General features: G+C 43.0%; 1 protein-coding gene across 2 annotated transcripts in view; it reads right to left on the bottom strand.

Moving 5' to 3' along the window:
* The window catches only part of SUFU (SUFU negative regulator of hedgehog signaling), a 100,608-nt gene that overhangs the window by 54,178 nt on the left and 24,805 nt on the right, over positions 1 to 21,625 (bottom strand). For both annotated transcript variants that reach the window (XM_068399299.1, XM_068399300.1), the window contains exon 3: positions 16,836 to 16,972. In XM_068399299.1, coding sequence (XP_068255400.1) covers positions 16,836 to 16,972 — 137 coding nt within the window. The remainder of the gene's footprint in view (positions 1 to 16,835; positions 16,973 to 21,625) is intronic.

The following is a 21,625-nucleotide window of genomic DNA, read 5'->3' as shown; positions in this document are numbered from 1 at the left end:
ATTTTCAAATTGGGAGAACCGATTTGTAGCCTGACTGTTCCTCTGTATCTCTTCTAAGACACCTCCTCCCCTTCAAAATGCCAGCTAAAATGTGCAGTGGAGGGGGGTTAAGCTGTTCTAATTAATCAGTTAGATAAATCCATCTGGACGTTGTGTTCTGAGCTGATACTGCACAGAGTGGGAGAAGCCCTAAGTGCATTAACTACTAAGTGTGCTTGGCTTTGGGAAAATAGCTGCTCTACTGCACTCATACCCTTCAAAAGCAAGTTTCTGTGTTCCTCTTGCTTCTGCAGAAAGCCAGGCCACCATTACACAGTCACTTGTTTCTGGGATATGTGCAAGATGATAGCTGAAAGAAACCTGCTTGTTCCCCTGAGAAAGCAGCTGCTACCTGGATCACCTCCTTGAGCCAGTGATGTTGCTTAGCTATGCTTGCCCAACGCTTGGCACTTCTCCGCTAGCTTGGTCTAAAAAACCATACGCAATAAATTTGCAATGGTGTGTGGCACTGGGGATGCTGGCATGCAAACAGGATGACCACATCCCTCACACGAGCCAGACCTACATTATCTGCATCACTCAGCGGCTTGAAAACTCGCTGCTGTAAGGGGTACAAAACTGCATTTTGTATCCGACTGTGAGATCTCAGCTGAACTGCAGGCAGTGAGTCGTAGGCACCAGAGAAATTCTGTATTTGAGGGCAAAGCAAAGAAGGATTTCGACTCCACGACTTACGGGTGCAGGAATGTTAAAAAGGCCCCCAGTGAGTTCCTGACCAGCACGACAGTGATGCAGCCAGACGTTTAAATTGAATGCAGTTTATCCCATACTTACAGAAATAATGTAATTTATTGCATTGCTATTACCCCATGCACGGTCTTTATAATTTATTATATAAATGTATTTTCTCCAACACATTTCTCATATTCAGTCTGGCTTTGTTAAAAAAAATGGTAATCTGGCAATCTGTCAGAAACAAGATTTGATGCTGTTTCTCAGTACCATTTTGCAGACTGAACAGCTACAATTAATTGAGAGAAACTAAGGGCAGACACAGAGTCCAACGCTGAAAAGTATTAGCTATATTTTTCACCAGAGCTACTTAATATATTTCTAACTAGCTCAATAATGGATATAAGGATGCATGCAAAGATGTAACTATATAATAAACCAATACAGAAGCTAAACATGAAAGTCATGTCTAAAAATCTCAAAGTAATACAGTTATTGCAACTCATTCCTCAGATACAAATTAAAAAAAAAAAAAAAAACCGGGTATAAAAAACTACTTCATTCAGACTTATTTGCCAGCCACATTAAATTAAGATAACCTAGGGATAATCAAATTAATGCTAAATTCAGTCTGTCTGCTTAGTTTCCTAACCTACAAAGCACTGCACACATGGATTGGTAAAAGCGAAAAGCAATCGTGATATAATCGGTGGGGCCCACTAGTAGTTAGTTTATAATTTCATTTTCAACTCAAGCTGAACGTGTTTTAAGAACATACAAGTAGAATCCAAGCCATGATATATTTGCATTACAATTAAAAAAATGCTTTTCTTCCCTGTTTTTCTTTTTCAGTTCAGTTTTGCTGCCCCTTATCTCCTGTCTGGGAAACAGGAACTGCCCCAGCCTTGGCACTCCAAAGAGGTGCAAATTCACACGGTGCTGCTGCCTGCTGCAGACACGCAGCATAGACAAGATGCCAGAGGAAGAATTAAATCCCTGGAGTACAATTAAACAATAGCTCCACTGCAGTGATTCAAATTGGGCTCTTAGAAACAAGGGGCCTACACAAAACATTTTAAAAAAAAAAATAGTGTGGAAAAAAACCAGATTATCAGTAGTGTAAGGACTGCTTGACCTCTGAGGTTTGAAGCTAGTTTCAGAAGAGTGATGCAGATTTTTTTTTTTTTAAATTGATCAGCAGGTTGAGAATGCAAAGTTGATTACTGCACAGCTCCACGTTGTTAAGTCTAGAAAATTAATGATCCTCTTCAAAAGAGCTCCAAGCATATATAAACTTATTTGATCATGTAAGTCCCCTGGACTGAAAGCCAAATGAAGGGACCAGAATCAGGCCCTCCCATGCCTCCCCAGGGTACATCACCAGCAAGACAAATGTGATTCCTCACTCCTTCATGCTGGCTCAGAGACATCACTCACCCCTATTGACAGTGGGATGGTGGAAAACGTGTCTTGCTGTACTGCAGCTTCTGCTGATGGAGTTACAAATGCTGCTTTGCTTGTCACCAAGTAGATCCCAGGCACCTGGATGCCTTATGTGACATTGAAGAGTGTGATATTTTAGCCAAAAAACAAATGCTGAAATGCTATCATACAATAACCAATTTGGTTCTGGGCCTCCTCTACCTCTTCTGTTTTCCAGGACATTTCTTTCTATCCTTATGCATCTGCGTGTCTGGCTTACTCCATCTCCCGCCCGTCTCTACGCGCATATACAATTTCCATGACTGCAGCCTCCGAGAATTTCTCACGCAGGCTCCCAGCGAGTGACTCCCGTGCCCAGGGCACGCTCCCACCCTCCGCGAGCAGTGGGCCCCCTGTCCTCTCCCTGACTCGGTACAGCCTGCTCTGCCAGCCACGTCCTCCCACGCTTCCTCTCCTCCCCACGGCTTCACTTGGCTCCTCCATGGGTGCTTCTTACAGCCTTCTCCAGCCCTTGCAGTCAGCAGAGGCAGGAGCTGGCACACCCAGCAGGCTTGGCACCCCCTCAGCGTAAGCGCTGCCCCGGGCAGGATGCGTCTCCTGCCCTGCTTTTGCAACAACACAGTTCTCACCTATCTACAGATTTATCTGCATGGCTCCCTCCCACAGGGAGGGAAGGCTGGAGGAAGGCACGGCAGCATGAAAGGACTTACCTGGCATTGCTGAGTATGGTGGAGAAAGAAAATGAACACAGATGCGAGTTGCTCCTTCGCAGCCCCACAAAACTCTCCTGCTCCAAGCTCTTGCTCCTCTACACCCCGTCACTCAAGCACACTGTCCCTGGGTGCTGCAGGGCTGGGCTGCTTTCACCTCCTTCAACAGGCAAGTAGGACTATCTTCTCCTTACCCTCTCCGTCCCCCAGCCCAGTAACCGCGAAGGATCAGGAGTGATGCACCTACCAAATCCCGAGCTCCAGGCCAGGCGAGAGACTCTTACACCTCTGTCCAGCTGAGCTGCCACCAGCCTTCTGCATCCTTCACCTGAACAAGTCGTGTTTTACAGCTCCCCTTCAAAGGATGGTATTTATGTCTTCAACAGTTTCAGAAACTGAATAGCCTCAGGATGGGGTGGAGGCCCAGGAGCAAGAAAGGATGTTATACAGCAGCATCTCCTGTCAGATAAGGACTCAGCTCAAAATAGGTATTTAATGACAGTTTATTTACAGATTATGTGGTCCCACATGGCCAATTTGAAGAGATACTTGCCTTTCATTAAAAAGCCCTATCCTGTGTTCTGACACACGTAAGCCAGAATGTTTTACAGTTACCTGAATGTTTCCCAGCCAGGTGCAACTAGAACAAAGACTTGTACCTACAGCATTTAGCAACCTTTAGGTGTCCTCAGCGAGGGAAGAGAACTGCAGCAGGGGAGAAAACTTATTTTCTTGTTGTTGGACCTCCTACATATACTTGCGCATGTGCAAGCCACCGAGAAGGATGGATGCTTAGATGGACACAGGAGCACCATAAGACTGTACAGTCACTTGTGATCTTCCCCTAGATATCTATGAGATATTTCTGTTGAAGAGCTTTCAAGGAGCTTGAAAAGGAAGCGAAGGCACTATCCTCCTCTGAAGGACCCAAAGAAGATGCAAGCAGCTTTTTTTGATCGCCTTCACAGCACAGATGTCTGACAGAAAGACTGCAAGACTGCACTAGGATATCCCTTTTAGCAAAAATTACTCAAGAAAGGGAAGACAGTCTGTGAGAAAACACCTACTGAGTTATCACATCATAACTTTTCTGAAGATATTATCTAGTTACCTGGGCACCAATTCTGAGGCTTATAATAACAGACAGGAAGGGCAGGGGCCTTTGAGAGAGCACTGTAGCACTTTTCTCAGTGGTTGATTATTTTCTCTTAAATTTTCAGGAATTTAAAGCTTGCACAGGCCAAACTTCTGTTTTACTTTGGCAAAGCAGGATGTCGAAGGCAGGATACAGGAACTCTGCATTCACCCATATTTGAGTAAAATATTAGTTATGCATTGAGCTCTACCAACCCACTACAGTAGTGCAAGAGAAACACAAAAACTTAGTCCAAGAACTATATTTATGGTTCAAATGAAAAATGATCAGCCTGTTTATGGAGCACCTTTTGAAATGCCATCCCAAGTGTTCTGAGAGGATTCCTTAAAGGCTCTGATTTTAAACCAAAAAAGGACAGTCTACCTTCCACAGGCTCTGGGCTGCCCACAGCCTCTGAATATACTCTCCCAGCTTCTCTTCCCCACCAAGAACAAAACGCTTCCCCTGCTGTGCCCATTTGCTGCCTCCTGCAAAGGATCTTTGCAGCTGAGGCTGTCAGAAGATGGTCTGTAATGAGCTCCACGTACTGCCACTCTCGCAGAGTGGGTTAGTCAGAAAGCACAGTTTGAACACCACTTGTTGCACAGATCTTCAATAGAAAGTGTAAGAAGGTGGATATGTAACAGTGAATCCAACTTCCAGCTCAGTCCACTCTTCTTCTCTGCAGTTTCATCTAACGTGGGCTTGGCAACTGTCAAGGGAAAAAATGGTCCTTTTCACAAGGCTACTCAGCACATATAGCCTTCAAACTCTCCTCTGTGCATCCCAAACAATTGCACGCAGGCAGTGAGAGAGGATGCTCCTGCGACTGCAGAACAATCCCTCCATAGGGGAACGAAACACTGTTCTGTGCAGAAGCCTTTAACTATTAGAGCGGCTGCTTCCGTTTCCCAGAAAGGGCTGGGTGGGACAAAGACCTCACATATAAGATGCCAAAGGACCTCACACTAGCAGGAGGGGGAGTTTTCTGCCTTCCCCAAGCTGTTTCCTTTGTCTTGCATTCCTCCTTCAGTACAGGGGACAGAGCCTTTGTCCGAGGCTGGGCTGACCATGTGCAGCTTCTCCCCCACTTCCTTACCCAGGAGTCGAAGATGCCCTTCTCAATGGGGCTTGCTTGTCCCCAGCACGTCAGCTCTTCCTCACCCTCCTGCAGCAGAGAGGCTCCAGGTAGGATGGAGAAAAGGCTTCCTGCAGAGAGCTAAGCTCCCCTCCACTTTGGGCAGAAACCATTAGCAAGATCAGTTCTGATCCAGCATCCACGCGTCCCAGGGCGCAGGGCCTGCTGGCTGTCTTCCTACCACTTCGGCTCTTGCAGTAGCCTTGCACGGTGATGCCTCACACAGCCTCCTCTGGGTCTCTCTGCCTTCTTCCTTCCTCCCTCTCCCAGTAGCAGCCCACATGCAGTATGGAGGCTAAAGCGACTTGTCCATTTATAAAGGCAACCGTGTATCAGATTTACAAGCACTGCTGCTTTGTCTGTCCCTGACACTTGGAAGCAGCCCCAAGGCACATGGACCGATGCAAAGCACAGAGAGAAGATGGGTCTTTTTTTTCTTTTTTTCTCTTTCTTTTTTTAAAGAAACCAATTGAATGAACTGCATTGAACAGCTGAAAAGCAACGAGCCAAGTTCAGTTCCCAGGCAGGAACAGGACATGAGTTGACAGAATTAAAAGGGACAGCATCAGTTGAAATCTAGCCAACTCAAACTGGGTCTAAACCTACTTTACCTAAATTGCTGTAGCAGCTAAAAACAAGCCTCCTCTTTCAGGCAGCGCTGAGATCCCTCGCTTACTGCCCAGAAATACTATGCAATCAGTAAAGTAGTCCGGGGAAGACAGCTTTCCTTCTATTTCAACAAAGTCTTTTACAAGGAACAAAGACTTTCTGTGCCTCTGCTCCTGGCACAAAGTCTCTCCATGCTCTAGTGTCAACCCACCCTTTGGGGATGGAGAAGGTCAAAGCCCTTTTCTCGGCCAAAAGCTAGAAGTTTGAGAGACAATAGTGGCTTCCATGACAAGGCACAGAACTACCCAGCCTGACCCATGAGTCCAGACAAACTGCAGGAGAGAAAAAAGCCCAAGCTCCATGAGGCTGGGGAGGCAAAGAAGAAAAGGCTTTAATTTATATTACATAGCTAGCTCATCGACAACGCAAGCCATAGACTTTTCCTCCCCCAAGTCGAATGAGAGTACAGGTGTCCTAGGAAACTCCTGGGTCCCCAGTCATGCTTTCCTACTGCTGAACTGCAGGCTGGGAGGAAGCTTAGAGGAGCCTCATGCACAGTCCAGGTTCACACCACCAGTGCTGACGAAGCAAAATGCAATGTCACACAGCAGTGCTGTTGGTCCCCTCCTCTCAAGTTCCTCAGAAAGCATCCAGCACTTTTTAAACCTGGCCAGAGGGTTGCAGGGGCTTTTCTATCGCCACAGCAAAAGGAATTTCATGGAGAAGAGATTCTCCAGTGTGGCACAATGTCCTAGCAAGTCCCAAGAAAAGGCCAGGGAGATGCTACCCACCAAAACCAGCAAGAGCTAAATAACTGCCAGCTTGTCCCATCAGCGTCTGAAGAAGTGACAGTGCTCCAAGGCAAAGGGCAGGTCCGGGGTACCTTCAGTATTGCAAAGGGGCAGCACACTGCCTATTCTGAACAGAAAGAGAAATGAAGTTAATTTAATCAGCCAAAATCTAAGGTCATGCAACTCCATTTATGCTGCCAGGAAGAAGAAGAACGGTATACCACCTGCATGGTGGCATAATAGCACTCAGCAGCATTCACACCTGTATTTCTGCTTTATGCTCTCAGCTAGTTTACCACTCAGACCTGAAACCACTCTGACCAAGACAGGATTCACACAGAAAAAGGACAGGCCACCAGGTGCCTGCTAGTTCAGAGTCTGCAAAGCCTCAGCCACAGCCCTGGCCACCACAAAGTTCCTCTCTAACAACCAGAAAGCCTCTTACCTCCCTGTGCCTCAGCATCCAGCAACAAAATGGAGCTGCGTGTATTTCCCCACCTCACAAGCGGGGATAGAAACATTGGACTCTGAAGGTCCCAGAAATTATGCCCATACAAACATAAAAATAATATTAAGTTTTGCAAACGTGCAGAGAGGAACTGCATTAAATACATCCAGGGAACAGAGAAGCACCTCTGCATGATGACCCACGCACCAGTCTCAGTGTCACCAGTGCCAAGACCTGTCCTCTCTCTCCTTTCCAAGTGAAAGGCTCCCTCCACCAAAGAGCCTGGATGTTGCAGATGGTCAATATTGCTACGCTTTCCCTACAAACCCCTTCTAGGGGCTGGCAAGACCACCTCAACATTAAAAGCAGGCCCTGGAAGTTCACAGTTCCTTTGAGAGGAGGAAAAGAAGAGCTATAATAATGCCTTTCAGTGAACTCTGCTGGACCAAATCCAGAAGGGTCACAGAAAAAAAAACAAAACTGATCAGAGAAAAAAGTTTGATGCCAAAGACTAAACAGTGACAAGGCTTCTTGAGACTTGCCTAAGACTTACTATGTCAGCAAAGCAGACAGGTGTCTAGCTGTGCCATCCTTCACATGCACTCTTAAGAAAAAAACACGTAAAGCCATACTGCAGCACTAACTTCTCTCCTCTGAGAGCTCAGATGCACAATCGCGTTGCTGTGGGTTACAGCTGCATGCACAGCCGTTGGCTGAGGCTGGTGCAAAGCAAGCTGTCATCTCTTGTGCTGCAAAGGGAAGGGTTTCCTGCAACTGGAACTGCCTCGTGTGTTGGCTGATGGGCGCACACACACAGAGCGAGCAGAGCTGCTATAGCTGGACAAGCCTCATCTGCCAGGACATACAACACAGGTAGTTTGACTATCAGGCATCCAGCTTTGGTCAGGGTGATCAGATAGTGTCTGCAGGGAAGTTTCAATCCTTGAGCATCACGAGTGGTAACAGCAATGAGAAGGTAAGAATAAACGCAGTCCCAGCTTTAATGTTGTCTCTGCACAACCCTGGGACAGTATTTCAATAGAAGATGCTTTTATGTGCCTACAAAATGTCTCCTCTTAGAGTCATCCTTTCCACAGGCAAAAACATTTTCCATGAGGTCTTTTCAGTGTTGTCTGGCTGATCAACAGCTTTACAGGCAGATGCTTCTCTCTGGATTACTAGTAGTGCTGCAAAAGCTTTATTTGTGATCTACAGGGGGGAAAAAAGGGCTCGGTCCATCTGCAACCAGCACTTTACTGCAATGCCTATCAGGACAATTTACAAGAGCTGCATTTGGCAATTCCCTCCCCAGCAACTTCAGAGCCTCCAGCCACCTCCAGGGAAAGCCAGTGACAGGTTGGAGACTGAAGCACGAGCTCAGTAGCTGCCTGTTGTGCCCAGCACGTCAGCCAACCACTCCACACACAAGCAATTGGTTTGTTTTATCATCCAGCACTTCATTTGGTACCAGCCCCAGCACGTACGTCCCAGCTGGAAGCTCAGGGATGTGACAAGGCTGGCTGAGGAGATGGGGGAGGAGGGATGGGAAATATTGGGGAGGTGAGCTCATAGGCAGCAGTATGGGGAGAAGTGGATTTATTGCAGTGGTGTGGGATGTAGAGGGGCTAGCACACAGAGACATAAACGACCAGCCTTGATCTGTGCTGCTGCTCACAGAACCGCTTGTTTTACGGGAAACGTCTAAGAGGAATTAGGCTAAAACCCAACCAATTTCTCATGGACCACTGAATAACTATCAGATGATGAGAGCTTTTGGCCATGACAAACTTGGGTTAAATTGGAACCAGTGACTTAATGTTTCCATGCCCCTTTGCAGAATAAAGGCGTGCAAGCCTGCACACTTGGTTGAGTCCTGTTCACCCGCAGCAAACAACCAGCCAGAGGGTATTTTATAAACTTTACTGCACTACAGTTTCAGTGTTTGCACAGCAGAGTTCACTACATAACAGGTTCTGTTGAAATGAAATGGATGTTGATTTATACTTCTTTGTGGAGCTAAAAAACACAGTTAATCCCTCCCATTTTTAATCTAAAATCCTGCAATACTACAGAGGAGCCAGGGCCAGCTCTACACTGGAAACTGGTCAATATTACAAACAGATGATAGAAAAAAATATGTATGTTTTACTGAGCCATAGTAACCAGAAGAGAACAATAAATCAGCCTGGGGCTGAAAAAAAGTAAAGGCAGAGTCAGGGAAAAATATATATGAATTACTGGGAGATTTGGCTTTAGTCATCCTACTGGGAAGAAATAAACACTGTTTTACAAACAACCTAGACAAGCCTCATTTCTATTAAAAGAAACAAGGAGTTTGTTTTGGGTTTGGGTTGGTCATTTTGGGGTTTTTTTGGTTGGTTTTTTTTTTTTCCTTTTTACACACAGAAATTGACCTGTGTCAAGAATGTTTGAAAACATGCTGGCAAGGAAGGAGTCAGTGAGGCTACCACATTGAAGCTTTCTGGGCTCCAGAATATCTGAAGATGAGGCCCAGCGGCTATGCCAGGGCAGCAGGTGTCAAGGTATCTGCTGGCTTAATGGCTGCAGGTCTGTGACCCCAGCCAAATCACTTAATCCCCCTGAGTCCCATTTTCAGTGTAAAAGTTATACTGCCTGTCAAACACAAAGTGCCTCCGTGGCTCAGACTAAACTAACTTGAATCAGATGAAAACTGCTGAATAAGAAGAACACATCTACACCTGCAGTCCTTGCAACTCCCGTAATCACCCTTATTTAAAAAAGGGGGAAACTGCAGCACACAGAGCTGGCATAATGGCCCCAAACCGATGCACTGGGCCAACATGCCCATAGGCAGGGACAGCGTAAGCATTTCCTCAAACTACAGACAAGCCGTCAGACCGTAATTTCTACCTGAAGAAAGTATGACATGTCAGAAATAACTAAGGAAGGCTAGACATACCTCATTTTGGGCTTGCTTTTCAACCTGCCTGCCGAAGGCATGCTTGGCTGTGCTGCCTTGAGCACTTGTGTGCATTAGTCAGAACCATCCTCCCTTCCAGTAACTTTGGGATATTGGCCCATGGACTTGAATCATGACAGAGGACAGAAGCTCATGGATAGTAAGTTCCTGCAGGTTTCACAGAAATAACTAAAGGATAAGAGAAGATATTTCATACCTTATCCTCTGAAAAAGGAATCCCTCACCATGACAGTGCAGAGGGGGTAGACATGCCAAGAGAGGCGTTTGTGGAGGAAAAAAAAACCAACACAACACATCAGCTATAGCTAGTTTGGTCATTGTTTTGACACATTGCTATCAACATGTATAACTCGTCATGTACCTGCTGGAATTAGTTCTGTCCAACACACTTTTCAAAAGTGTAATAAATTTTCTAAGGAATAATTCATTTAACAAGTTTCTCCTGAAGCAATCAGCTGAAATCTACACTGAATTACCACCCACAAATTGCATCTTGCATGCTTACTTCCTTTGCTTGTAGATTGTTACTAGTGTTCTCCAGTCCTCAAGACACAAACAGCTTCCTACTACTGGCTAGTCAAAGGTTAAATATTAAAATTCAACTTTTAAATTAGCTGAGGCTTCAAAACTCACATTTAAATATCTTCTAGTGCACCAGTAATCAGGAAGCTATGAAAAAAAAGATAAATTATGTATTTACAGAACCACAGAAAATTACGTTTAGAAGACCTGAAGAGGACACCTAATCAGTCAAGACATATTTATAATATAAAGAGACCAAGAAGGCTCCTACTCTGCCTTCACCTAAAGGAAGGATCATCTCTTCCTGACAAATATCCATGAAGAATAGTTTGACTTGTTCTCAAAGGTATGTAGCAATGGGGAATCAGAAACTATTCCAGTGCTTCACCGCACTTATTCAAAAGTTTTTCCAAATGACAAACCCTAAACCTACCTTACAGAAATCTGAGTAGTCATAGGCCTCTCATATTCCCAGTAGGCACACAAAAAATGTATTACTTTATTCTCTACAGTAACCCTTTGCATATTTGAAGACTGCTCTCACATCTTCCTTCCATCTTCTCTTCCCTAGACTACACAAACATAAGCCTTTTGATCATTCCTCCACAGGTCATATTTTCTGGACCTTTGGGTCATTCTTATTGCTCTCCTCCAGAATCTCTCCAACTGGGATGCATCTGACTTGAAGGCTTGTGCCCTAAATGAGACACAATGCTCTCCCTTTCCCTTCAAGGTGTTGCCAGCAGTGTAGAACTCCATCATATGCAATACACAGAATGCTTCTATTTAGACATCAGAATAATTTCACTTCTATCTCTGAGCATGAAGAGAGTATTGGTTTAGGTATAGCTCATTGGTGATACTCCGAACTCTTTTCTTCCCCTTTCAGAACTGCTGCCTTTCCTCAACTGATAACTGTGCATTGGATTATTCCTGTGTAAACACAGGAACTTGCACTTGTTGCACCTCCCCAGCCTTACTGCACGTAGCTTCAGACCATTTCCGCAATTTGCGAAGGTTGTTCTGAATTCCAGCCCTCTGCGCCACAGTGCTTTGCTGTGTCTGCAGATTTCATCACGATACTCCGCATTTCATCATCCTGGTCAATACCAAAGTGCATGAGACCTAGTACAGATTTTAGAGAAATCCAAACTCTACAGATCTTTTGTGGTTGATGACAACACATGGACAATTACTCATAGTCTAAATATCCAATCAGTATTGCATCCCTCTTTAGTTTTTATCAAGATCGCATTTCCTCAGCTCGCTCACATACCTGTTGGAAGGGTCAATGTCAAAAGTTTCCCTAGTATCAAGGTAACCAACATTCACTGCTTCCCATGGTGCCTGTTACTTCATTACAATTAGTTTGTTCCAATTTATTCTTGATAAATCCATGCTGGAACATCCATTATTACCTGGATGTCTTCTAGATGGTTTGTTTTTCCTAGCAGTTTCTTAAGACCTGAAGTCTGATTGACCAATTAGAAACCTCAGGTGCTTGCATTTTTGGGGTTTGTTTGGTTTCTTTTTGGGGGGAAGGTGGGGGTGAAGAACAGCATTTGCCATTTTCCAGCCTTGTGTAACTACCTGTCCCCCCTGCAACGGCAGGGGTTCAGACTGCTCAGGCTGATGTGTTCTGGGGGTAAATGCTATCAAGCTCAGCCAACCTGCAAACCTCTAATTCATGGATGTCATCTTAATACTTCTGAAGCTAGTTTCACTAGCTAGTTCCCCACTACAATTCATGCACTGCGGAGAATATGACCATGACATGCTATACCATTACCTTTAGGCTCTATGCATGACAAGTTTTTCCTGACAATTTCTCCCAACCTGTACCTTACAGCTGCAGCTGTTTTCTTTCAGGCCAAGAAACGTGGAAGCAGCAAGAACTCATACAGACAACACATTTCTTTCCATGCTACATCAATATATTGCCCTCATGATGTATACCAGGCACGCCCTTGAAAACCAACAAACTTAGAAAAAAACCCGCCGATTTTAACTTCAGGAAAGCACAAACAATGGCCTCTCTATACTGATCAAGCATCATAGTACTGTGGTACCTAAAGAGTTAAGAATTGTAACAAGCCCTGGATAAGCTTTCTGTAGGAAAAGCGTTTCTTCCTCTTCATTTGAACTGAAGTATAAATTTGTTCTACCATGAGATATTCCCAGTATACCCACGAACCATGACAAGCTAAGGTCACTGAATTGTGCAAAGTTTCATTTTCAAGGTTTGCAGGTTTCATTTTTTTTAAAACTAAAAATAACAGGGTTGGAATTTGTGGTCATGGTCAAACAGTGATAAAATTAAGAACAGATAAAGCCACAAATAAAATTTTTTGAGACTTGCAAACTTGGTTTTGTTGAAGGAGGGGAAGTAGTGCCATTTAATCAAAAGCACAAAGCATCAAGTGTTTGTTACAGTGAACAGAGAAGCCAAGGCTCAAAGAGGTCTGAAATTCAATGCAGAAGACTGCTTTTCTAAAGCACAGCCACAGCGCAGAAGAGATGGAAACAAAGGAACACAACATTCATTTGCCTAGAAGTGTTTGTTAAAAAAATACATCACTTGCAATGAAACACACTTTGTAACTGCAATACACAGCAATATTTAGGGCAGCAGTAGCTGCTAGATGAGTCTTCAACTCAGTCATCACCATCTGAAAATGCTCAGGCTCAGCAGGAGTGTAACTACACCTTACTCTCCCCCAACTTCAACCGGACCCAGCAAAGCATATCTATGATAACCAAAAAGTTGGCTTGTTATTCAAGAGATAAGAATTTAGCTCTTAGCATAGCTTTCAAAGTAAACAATCTTTTGACATGCGAAAGTGCTTGGAGCCTATCCAAAAAGTTCCTGCCAGTTTCATTTTTTTTTCTTGTTTCTCGTTCAGAGTGGATTCATAAGCATTACTTAAGTTGTTTCGGTTCATCAAATGTTTTTAAGGCTATTTTGGAGTATTACAGAGACTCCACAGATTTTTTTTTTTTCAAACAATTGAAGGGGACAACATTAAGGTACAACACCAGAGTCAAACAACACTTATCATCGTTGAATTTGACAAATGCTCCACGTAGCACCGTCAGAAAGAACTTGAGCAAAAAGAAACCTTTCATCATGTAAAACTATGTGGTCGTGCCACAGCCTACCTAATGCCCAATGGGCTTCAGAAGAACCACCCCTTCAAATACTTCACAATATTAAAGTTTTAACATCTGACCACAAAAGTCCTGTAAAAGACCAAGGGAAAAAAGACGATGGCAGAAGCTTACTTGGCTTTGCAGAGTGGCCATGTTAGACTGGGGGAAATCCCACTAGGCAGAACAAAAATAACACTGCCGAGCACTGAGTGCCTGATCGCCCAGGGATGATGCAATGGAGAACATGGGAATTGCTCTGGAGACTGCCAGCCTGAGAAGGGACAGCTCGTGGGCGTAAAGCAAAGTGGGGCATGCTAGATGTAGCAGAAGGACTGGGGACTCTGTAGAAGACGAAACATGATAGAGTCTGCCCCATTAGAAGTCTTACTTTTAAATGCATCATCTTGTCAGGATTAGCCTGACATCTATGATTAGCCAGAAGATTTTAGCCTGAGAAAGTTCTTATTCAAAAGAGACAAGTGATAAACAAATTTGCACTAAAACAAAACTACAGCTTGATCACTTGCTGTAACAGTGTAGTTTCCTTCTATACAGGGCAAGGAATGGTTGGTAATAGTGACAGCACACATCTGCTTGCTGATGGGCATGAAGTTGTATGGAAAAGCAACAAAAATCCAAGTCTTCTGTGATATTTTAAGAGGCCTCTGGAGGTCTCATCCAGCCTCCTATTTGAAGTGGAGTCATCACCAATGCTAGATCAAGGCTGTTGTAGCTTTGTTGAGCTAAGTCCTGAACCTTTTCAGGAACTGAGATCCACCACCTCTCTTAGAAACTGTTCCCTGTCCTTTGCCACCCTCCTTGTCCGCAAGTTTTCCCTGAAGCCCTTTCAGAACCTCCTATACTACAATTCAGAGCTGTACCCCCTTGTTGTATTATCAGGGCTTGACCTCACAATCTTGTAACTACCCTCCCAACAGCTGTAAGGCTCCCGCTAGATCACTCTGCACCTTCTCTTCACAAGCTAAACCAGCCCTGTTCCCTCCAGCTCCCTTCATAGCTCACATGCTCTAGGACCCCGACCACCCTGGACTCTCTCCAGTTTTTCAGCATCTCTTAAACCAGGAGGCCCAAAACAGGACACAGTATTTTAAGTGAGGCCTCCCCAGTGCCATGCTGAAGAGCTAACAACTTCCTTCAATCTGCTGCTTGTGCTCTCCTTAAGGTAACCCAGCATGTGGTTTGCATATTGCACGATAAGCATAGTGTTGGCTCATACTCAACTTCATATCCAAAAAAGAAGTCAATTTATGATTCATACCCTGGGTATTTTAATAACATAAATTGAGAGCTAAATACCAGAAGCTAGAATCGATTAACATATATTTGAGCAGTGCCTTTAAAGAGTCATGGTGGATAGAAAGTCAAAACCAGCACGGATAAGCAGAGGATAATACTAGAGGCCCTTAGAAGTTCACGTCAGACTGATATGCATGGGCACAACCGTTCTTTCCAGTCTAAAAACAGTTCATTGGCTTTGGGGTCAGAAAGATGAGACTGCATTAGTGCAGGAAACCAAACAAGGAAAGTCTCTATCCAGACTGCCAGCTTAGTCACTGAAAAGTTTGTCCTAAAGTACCTTCCAAAATCCCGTTTTGCTCTGCACACCTCTCACCCATGGAAAGGGTTGAGACAAACAAGCAACTGCTACAGAAAGGCTGCTTAATGTGCAAATAGAAGGCACTGAAATTACTCTTATTAAAGAGATTGTTATGAGAACGTACACTGGACTAGAAAATTTAAAAGGCTCCAAAGGGGATATTATATGTAAGATAAGTAGACATATAACATGTTGTACGTTATTTTATATCTAAGAGGGAGACTTTAGACTCAGATATTTTCTTCAGACCCCGCAGTCAATACACAGAAAATGTGAGTATGAATTCATCACTTCATGGTCAGTATCAAAAAGCAACTGTAAAACACAATTCGGGCAGGATGGGAACCTCAAAGAATGGCAAAAATGATGACAGTCACGTGAATTCAGATGCTTAAGAGTAGCAAAAATCAAGATAGAAAGGTGAGCCCAAGTTTGGATGGCAACCAGGGAAGGTAGTTACACAGCAAAGGCTACCAAAAAAATGCTTGTGTCATTTTAAACTGCAACAAGAGACACTCCCTATATGAAGACAAGCTATAACCTGTGCTGACATTGGTCTCTGTCAGTCAGTGTTTAGCAAAAATACCCCTCAAGAGTTGCCACTGCCTCAGAGATTTGTCACCGAGTTTACCAGAGCAATCCTGTTTTCATCCAGACCTTTCCCCTTTGAGAGCCAGCCAGCTGACTGAAAACCAGCAATAGAATCAGAAGTTACCGAGCAATTTATTAACTAGCAGAGCAAGTACCAAATGTTACAAATTCAATAATCATTGATTTAGAAGGCACTTTACCTGTAAAGGACCTCAAACTACGTTAAAAAAAGTTCTTCAAATATTTTCATTCAGATCTTGTGATGCTGGAGAGTGCCTTTCACGTACACTATGCGCTCAACCATTCCACAGGTCTTCACGTGCTCACACTACAAACTAATATTCTATCCACTGGTATAAACAAAACCCAGAAAGAATAGTGCAAGAGGACATTTTGTAAGCACCCTGGTTCCCAGTTTTCTGGCAAGTCTCCATCCACAGTAATGATTCCCAATTGTTAATTCCTTAGCTCTCCCAGCCTTGGCATCCCTTATGACTTTTACATTTCCTCATTTCAGCAACTCCTTGTTTACATATGTTGCTGCTGCTCAACTCCAGAGACCATGGGATGAAATTTGCTTGTGAAGGAACTGCAGCTTTTTTGGAAGTTACAGCCCTTCTGCTGAGAATTGAGACCTCCTCAGCCATTTCAGGATAACCAAATGAGGTTTTCTTAACTGAGAGAAGGCGAAACCAACAATGCAGGAAAGCAACAAAGAGCCACTGGGCAGGCTTCCTATGGTTACTAACTGTTCTGTATCTTCAGCTTTTCAATAGTAAGGATTTGGAGTTACCTGAACAGCAGCTGGGTTTTGTGCCTAACAAGCTGGGCTGACAGAAGGAACACACTCTTTTGAGTTCCCACACAAAGAAAATTCCCAAGATTTGATTGAGTGCCAATGAGACAAGTGTCGCACATTGTAACAGATGTTGCCCTTCAGAATGAAAGCAAGAAAAAGCGAGGCAGCGCATTTACCCCTGCAGTACCTGACTGGAAGACATATCTGGCTAAGCCTTGCATTAACTCTGCTGGCCAGGTAGGTGGTGCTGACTCTCCCGTTTCTCTCTTTAGTCGAAACGTCAACTCAAATCCAAAACCACTTGGTCCATCTGTTCCTGTAAACCTGGAGGGAATGAAAAATGAAAAGTTATAACATACTTCTTGTAATGAGAGCAGGCTTCAAGATTAGGACCATGGAAAAATGATGAGCGTTCTCCTTACAGAAAATATAAGTTTAGAAATTCTCTTATTTTGGTCTACTCTAGCTCAAATGGCATAACATTGTTAGGTTAGCTGATGTAATACAATTTCAAAGATAACTATCATAGTAGTGTTTTCAGTCAGAATAATGTAGTCTTGGAACTATGACATCTTTCCTGGGACCAGTGGGATTTTCAGTACCCTGAATTTGTTTTTAAAACATCATTGTAAGTTTTGCCTTGATAGCTAAATCGAACACCAAAGAAAGTGTATAACAGAAAATAATGTTATTCCACCCTTGTGAATTCAAATTTCTATACATTTAAAAAAAAGGCATGCAACTAAAGTACTGGGTAGTAGGTCTCTGGGTTGAAACAGTTGAATATTTTGATGTACAGCACACAATTTCTGCATCGCAGGTGGTCATCGGGGGAGGAGGGAAACAAGAAGATGCAGACAGAAAATTAATAATCTCTCACCCAATGCACTAATTCTTATTTTGCTCCAATATATGCTTACACACATTCTCCTTGTGTATCTAAGAGGCCAACAGTGGAAAAGCATTGAATATGACAACCACTGTTTAAGCAGCAGCAGCCTGGCCACGTCCCTATTTGACAGAGATAGGTGCCAATTTATTTAGTTTGGTGAGATAGGGTCTATCCAGAAGAATAAAGTCATATTAGAAGTATCAAAGCTATTTTGAAAAGGAGCAAATAAAGCATACTGCATATTATTCTTTGCTTCAACAAAACTAGTCCTTGAGAATCCTGTATGTTATACTTACACATAAGGGCAAGTTCCTGTTCCAAGTCCCCAACAGCTAAAAATGCCACATTTTCTTGTGAAAAATAAGAAACCTCATGAACAAATACATAAGCTTGCAAACTTGAAAGCAAGTTGAGGACATCCATGTCCTTTCTACCACTGTCATCACATCCCTCACTCGTTTGCTATGGCTGTTCCACAAAGGCAAATGAAAGAAAGAAGGATTTATACTGGGCATAAAGACACAAGAAGCTTTCATAAACCAGTATAATTCTGCAAGTTCAAATCTCCAACACCTGCAGCCATTGGCAAATTCTCTGAAGAAACTTTGCAAATGTCTTGGATGCTGGTACCTTGCTGGCACACATGAAAGATACCATGCACAAAGCGTTAACATTGTGCTATTTCCAGCCAAACAGAGCAGTCAGGAAAGTGATGAGAGCACTTTCCAGTTGAAAAACACAGCACACCAGCAGTGCAGTGACCAGCTCCAAGTGTTGGATGGATTGCTGCAATAGTAAGGAGTACGAAAGAGAAACCCTTTATAGCGACCCTGCCTAATGACAAGTGTTAAAAGTGATCAAACTTAAGCATCAATGCAACTCCTTCGTCACGCAATGTAACTTTATTTGAGGAATCTTCAAGGAAACTTTGATTGTGGTAGACTTTCAAATGATGTAATGAAAGTAGTTAAGAAATGTACCCAAAGACAGAACTGAACTATGGGACAGCCCAAAAAGAAAACAGCAGCTGTGACTGAAAACAACAGAGCAGGTATTGAAAGTCAGTCAGACATCTACAATAAAGGGGAGTAAACAACATAACAAATAAAGACTATTTCATTAGTATAAAAATACACAAGCATGTCCATTTTTTTGTTTCCCCCATATTATCCTCAACAAAGAATTTGAGAATTATATACTACCGAAGCAAATTATGAACAGAGCAGATAATGCATTTCAGAATGGTCAACTGGTACATATAAAACCGCTTTTAGGAAACCAGCGTACCTTTAAGCAACAAGTCAAATAATTACACTTGTTTCTTAAGCAAAGCAAGAGCTTACTGAATAACCAGCCAGCCAGGGAGCGGAATCTGGATGTGCAGCAAAACCTGTGTTCTGCAATCATGCATGCGGGTCCACCAAAAAGATTGGTACAGGATGGCGAAAGCCTCACAGATGCAAAGTTGTACTTTGTACATTCAGCACCCCTGTAGCGTTTTATTAGTTTCACATATCAGTTAGCAAAGGAAAAACAGAAATATTGTTTAAAGGGAGAAACAAAAACACTTCAAAGCGGGTAGTTTTCAAGGATTGATTCCAGGAAAAAGCATACACCAGAAACTGAAACACATTATGAACGGGTCAGTTTTAAGAAGGATCAAAGTTAACTAAAAGCCTTCAAGCTGATCTTTCACAGTTAACATTTTTGGAAAGTAAGATGGCTCCCTATTGAATTTCCTCCTTTCAAGGCATGTTCTGAAACAACACAGCTTTACTTCTAATATGCATCAAGCTAGAGTTAAGTGGGTTGGTTGTTTTTTGTTTTTTTGTGGTGTTTTTTTTTTTTTAATTCCACAGACCTCTCCGGTTCCCAGAAATAATTACGAGAGGACCACACATGCTTTATATTGATCCATACACAAGTTACTGAGTAACAGAAGTGTTCAGGTGAGTATCCACCAAATTTAAAGCACCACAAGCATTTAGGGGAACATCGCTGGTCAGCAACACATCAGTAGTCACAAAGCAGTAAAACTGACAAGCAATTACATGATTTTTGGTATGGTAATGAAATAGACTAAAACAGAGAACTACTAGAAAATAAATAGAATAAAAGATAAGGAAACAAGCAGTAAGTTACTTCCCTTCTAAGATTTTAAAAAAATCCCTGAAGAATCAAAAGATATATCTTCTAAAAAACACTCAAAAAAATGGAGCAGCATACAATGCTTATAATTCTCAAATTCTTAAATTAACAATTAAGAAAAATCCTATTTGCATGTAAGACACTTGTATTTAAAGACTAGATTTAAAATGTTTTTGAATATTTAATGGTCACAGGTTGCTGAAAATACACTGTTTTGTTACAGTGAAATTTTAAATACAGGCAGTTTACCTGTACTGTGCAGCTGTTCTGAGGTAACAGTTTATAAAGTAAAAGTCTTTGATCTGTTTAATTTTAGGCTGGTAATTTGTTTTTTGAAGGAATTGTGACACATGTGGCTTTAAAAGCTTGTGATGCTTTTAGAAATCCTTTATGTTTAATTCAGACAAGTCTTTCATAGGAAGAAATATTAATATTCAGAATGTAATTAGGACAGCCATTTTCAGTTAGCATTTCTGCCAAAGCTTTTGCTTTCATTCTTCAAAAAAATTCTTGTATTTGAAAGTAAGTTGAATGTAGTTTCAACAGCTGCCATAAAATTTCTCTCAATGAACAACAGACCATAACCCAGGACCAGAGTTCCTGGCCGAGGTTCGGAGGATGTACCTGAGAATGGAGGCAGATGTGAGCTTCAAGAACTAAATAAACCTATAACCCTGCCACATGCCTCTGACCCTTGGATTTAACAAAAATTGCAGATAAGAATCCAGTAGCAAAGTTATGCAGCTTGGCTTCTCTTACAGAAGTCCTTTTCACCAGGGAGCAAGCACTCACACCGGCCCCAACTCCAAAATTTGTGAGGATAAGGATGCATCAGTCCGCTGGTGGAGAGGCACGTGGCAGCCACAGCCAACAAAGGCGTGGGAAATTAATTTGCCCGGTAAGAAGCCCAAAACCTCCAGATACATGTGCCATACAAATGGAAGACCAAGCAAATTCCTGCTCATTCCTGCAAGTCACCTGTGTCCATTTTTGTTCAAGGCCTTACCAACAAGACAAAAGACGCACCCATCTTAACCAAGAAACCCATCCATGATGGAGGAGCTAATAAAGTGAGATTCCCCATAAACAAGTTAATTTATACCAAGATGTTCCATTACTTCCATGTGGAAACACTGGATTCCCATGGCAGCCTCCTCCTTGTGGGGCACATCCCCACTGCTTGGGGGTTATCATAGGAGGCTGCTGAGGAACCGGACAAAAAAGGATCACACCTTGCAGGCTTGTAGATGTTCAAACTCATGCTCCTTCCCACAAGTTCCAAATTTTCACCAAACTTCCAGAAAACTTCCAGAAATGTCAACCACTTTCAGCCAGACATGGTCAGCCAATAAGCTAAGAAAAAAATAAATACAGTTCCAGAAGAGACAGACTGAAAAAGCCTCATTTCCATTGAAAACTGGTGGAGGAGTGAGGGTAACCCATAGAGATGGAAGAAGTCCTGCTAAAGTGCACAGAAGTCAGGTTTGCTCATGACCTCTTCCATCAACCCCCCAAGTTCAGTGCTACCTGCACCTGTACTAACTTGTTCCCCTCCAAGTAGGCAGCAAAGCATCCGTAGCAGGTTAGCCTGACCCTGACTCCTGCGTCAACTGTGAAAGTAACATGTTTTACTACACGCTTTTTGTTCTACAGAAGCAAAATTCTAGCACTACTTGGGGCTGATTTCTTTGTAAGGGAGGTAGGGACTGGGGGTGGTGGTTTTGAGGGAGTTTTTGTTTGGTTGGAACAGAGGCTGTGGAACTCAGTTCAGCATCTCAACATTGAAGTGCTTTGCAGGTCATTTCTTCGGCAAAACAACAGTCCAAAAGCGCCTGAGCTTTATAGTAAGAAGACATCTGAGATAGAGCATGTGTGGGAAGGAAACCTCAAAATGAATATTATCTGTGCGTGGCCTCAGGTACATAAACTGAAAGCTG

This window comes from Nyctibius grandis, chromosome 4 (assembly GCF_013368605.1).
Source record: "Nyctibius grandis isolate bNycGra1 chromosome 4, bNycGra1.pri, whole genome shotgun sequence".
Classification (NCBI taxonomy): Eukaryota; Metazoa; Chordata; class Aves; order Nyctibiiformes; family Nyctibiidae; genus Nyctibius; species Nyctibius grandis.
Note: the sequence above shows the minus strand (reverse complement) of the source record. Positions and strands in the feature narration are given on the sequence as shown.